Below are 2,273 nucleotides of genomic sequence, written 5' to 3'. Positions count from 1 at the left end.
ACCAGCGCGCCCTACTTCCTCCCTTTTTCTTTCGCGCGCGCGCGTGTGTCCGCGTTGTCGCTCTGCTCCGCCCATGTGCGCAATGTTGTCCGTAACGCACACAACCAAATTTTGCATCGGGACGCGTGCTCAGCGTTAATGGGGGGGGGTGCAATTTCCCAGCGCGCGGCGTGCCCTCACGGTACCGTACCCTCACCAACAACCCGCTATACCTATGTGCGTGCGTGCGTGCGTGCATGCGTGGCGTTGCTCCTCGTGGTGGTGCCACGTTGGCCCGGTGTGTGCGTGCCCGCGGTGGCTGCTGCCAACGGCGGCGTGATGCACGACCGTAGGACCGGGGATGGGAGGCGGCGGCGGAATGGCCCCGGCTGGCGGTGCTCCGGCAGCAGCAGCAGCAGCAGCAGCTTTCCCAGCCTACCAGGCCGACGCTGCGGCCGAGGCCGACCAGGCCGCGACCCCCAAGATCCACTTTATTTATGCTGACGAAGCCGTTTCCATGGTACCACCGCATTCCTCTCTCCCTCCTCTCCTCTTGCAAGCACCAGCCACCACCAGCCGCCTTTGCGCTGGCGGGCCATGCCAATCCCTGACGCCGGGTGGGGTGGGGTGGGTGCTGTAGGAGGAGAAGCGAGCTGAGGCGCCCCGGTATCGCTACGACGACTCGACGATACGTGAACAGGTGTCGGCCCTCGACAAGTCCATCGGATCCCGTCTAGCCTCACTCGCGGCCGTCCGAGGAGTGTAAGGAAGGGCTTCCCCTCCAGGTTGGTGTCGCACTGCTGCCCTTGGCTCTTGGCTCTTCTTCTTGTGCGCGTGGCGCATGGCGCTCGTGGTCATGCTCATTGCGAGAGGATTGGAGCAGGCCGAGGCGGCGCCGGAGCAGGGTGTCAGGTACGCCACACAACCGTTGCATCGCAGCACCACGCATGTATGTGTGCCTGCCACACGGACGGCGCCAATACACACCCCATTCCCCCATCCAGTTTTACTTGTTCGTCATGTTGCTGCCGCTGCTGCCGCTCTTCATTCTACATGCCGTATCGCTGCTGCTGCTGCTGCTGGTACTGGGGAGCAGCCGAAGAGCTGCTGGGGGCGTAGCCCTGCGCCAGGGCTGCTGGCGCTCCTGTCGGCTGCGGCTGGTAGTAGGATGTGGCGCCGGGCGGCTGCTGCTGCTGCTGCGGCTGCTGGGAATACGGGGACGCGAGCGCCTGCAGGTGGTAGTAGGAGGCCTGGGTAGCCTGGGGCGCGTGCTGCGGTGGTGCGTACCCCTGGGCCGGAGCTGCCGACGCCGGCTGAGGCTGCGGCTGGTTGAAGAGTTGCACGAGACTCAGCAACGTCTGCAGCGTGGCACCCACGTCGCCACCGGCAGCGCCCTGACTCGCGTCCTGCACGTCACGGCCGCAAAGGAGGAACGAACGAACACGCTGCCCGTTAGCACCCTGACGATGGGGGGGGGGTGTTCGTGGTGTAAACCGCGGAGACCCGATAGAGAGACGAGGTCGAGGAGGGTGGTGGGTGGGTGGGGTGGACGCGAACCCGGTGGGCAAGAGCTGCAGTGGACTGCGCGGGGTTGTTGTAGGGCTGATGGGACGGCTGCGGGGGGATGTAGGAGGAGGTATGCGCATACGCGGGCAACGTCGAGGCTGACGGGGTGGCCGCGCCATATCCGCCGTACGGCGAGACGCTCCCCTGCGCACAGGGCACACATGCCCCCGCACGCACGCACGTCGTAAGCCTCAGCATCATCGTATTGGGGGGCCGGGAGGGGCCGAGAGGGGTCGCAGAGTGGTGGGCGTACCGAGTAAGGCCCTGGGCCGCCTGTCCTTCCTCCAGCAAAGCGGTAGTCGTCGCCCGGCGGTCTACTCCGGTCGTCGTAGCCGCCGCCGCCGCCGCCACTGCTATACCCACCACCACCGCCACCCCAGCCCGTCGTCCGAGGGCGATCTCGGTCGCGATCGTCGTCCCTTCGGCCCTCGCGCCTTCAACCAACCGGAAGAGTGGCCATTAGCGACCACCACTGAGGCGAGTGAGCGCGAAGCACCGCTCCTTCCTCCTCCTCCTCCTCCTCCTCTCCGCACTCGACAGGCGGCGTTGGCCGAGGCCCCGAAGGCCGCCCTGGCTAGTCCGCCTCCACGGCCCGCGCATGCGGAAATTGGGGGAAGGGAGGGGAGGGGCGGGGCGGCTCATACTTGGCGTGGGCCGGCTGTACGTCCAGGATGGTGCTCTTGTGCGTTTCGGCCGCTTCCTTGAGGCACCTAACGCCACCACCGGGG

The 2,273-nt window shown here is 66.7% G+C and overlaps 2 protein-coding genes across 2 annotated transcripts in view; one reads left to right on the top strand and one right to left on the bottom strand.

The window, feature by feature from the left end:
* Nucleotides 1-745, top strand: part of ACA1_142670 (zinc finger, c2h2 type domain containing protein) — a gene marked incomplete at both ends in the record, with an annotated part of 2,000 nt that extends 1,255 nt beyond the window's left edge. Inside the window, 2 exons of the mRNA XM_004349602.1 lie at nucleotides 333-499; nucleotides 620-745. Of these exons, the coding sequence (XP_004349652.1) occupies nucleotides 333-499; nucleotides 620-745 (293 nt within the window). The remainder of the gene's footprint in view (nucleotides 1-332; nucleotides 500-619) is intronic.
* Nucleotides 746-1,028: 283 nt separating this feature from the next.
* The window catches only part of ACA1_142660 (RNA recognition motif domain containing protein), a gene marked incomplete at both ends in the record, with an annotated part of 2,956 nt that continues 1,711 nt past the window's right edge, over nucleotides 1,029-2,273 (bottom strand). Inside the window, 4 exons of the mRNA XM_004349601.1 lie at nucleotides 1,029-1,385; nucleotides 1,537-1,689; nucleotides 1,799-1,979; nucleotides 2,190-2,255. Coding sequence (XP_004349651.1) covers nucleotides 1,029-1,385; nucleotides 1,537-1,689; nucleotides 1,799-1,979; nucleotides 2,190-2,255 — 757 coding nt within the window. The remainder of the gene's footprint in view (nucleotides 1,386-1,536; nucleotides 1,690-1,798; nucleotides 1,980-2,189; nucleotides 2,256-2,273) is intronic.

The sequence above is a fragment of the Acanthamoeba castellanii genome, assembly GCF_000313135.1.
Source record: "Acanthamoeba castellanii str. Neff unplaced genomic scaffold scf7180000084708, whole genome shotgun sequence".
Classification (NCBI taxonomy): Eukaryota; Discosea; order Longamoebia; family Acanthamoebidae; genus Acanthamoeba; species Acanthamoeba castellanii.
The sequence above is the reverse complement of the archived record's forward strand: the minus strand, read 5'-3'. Positions and strand labels throughout refer to the sequence as shown.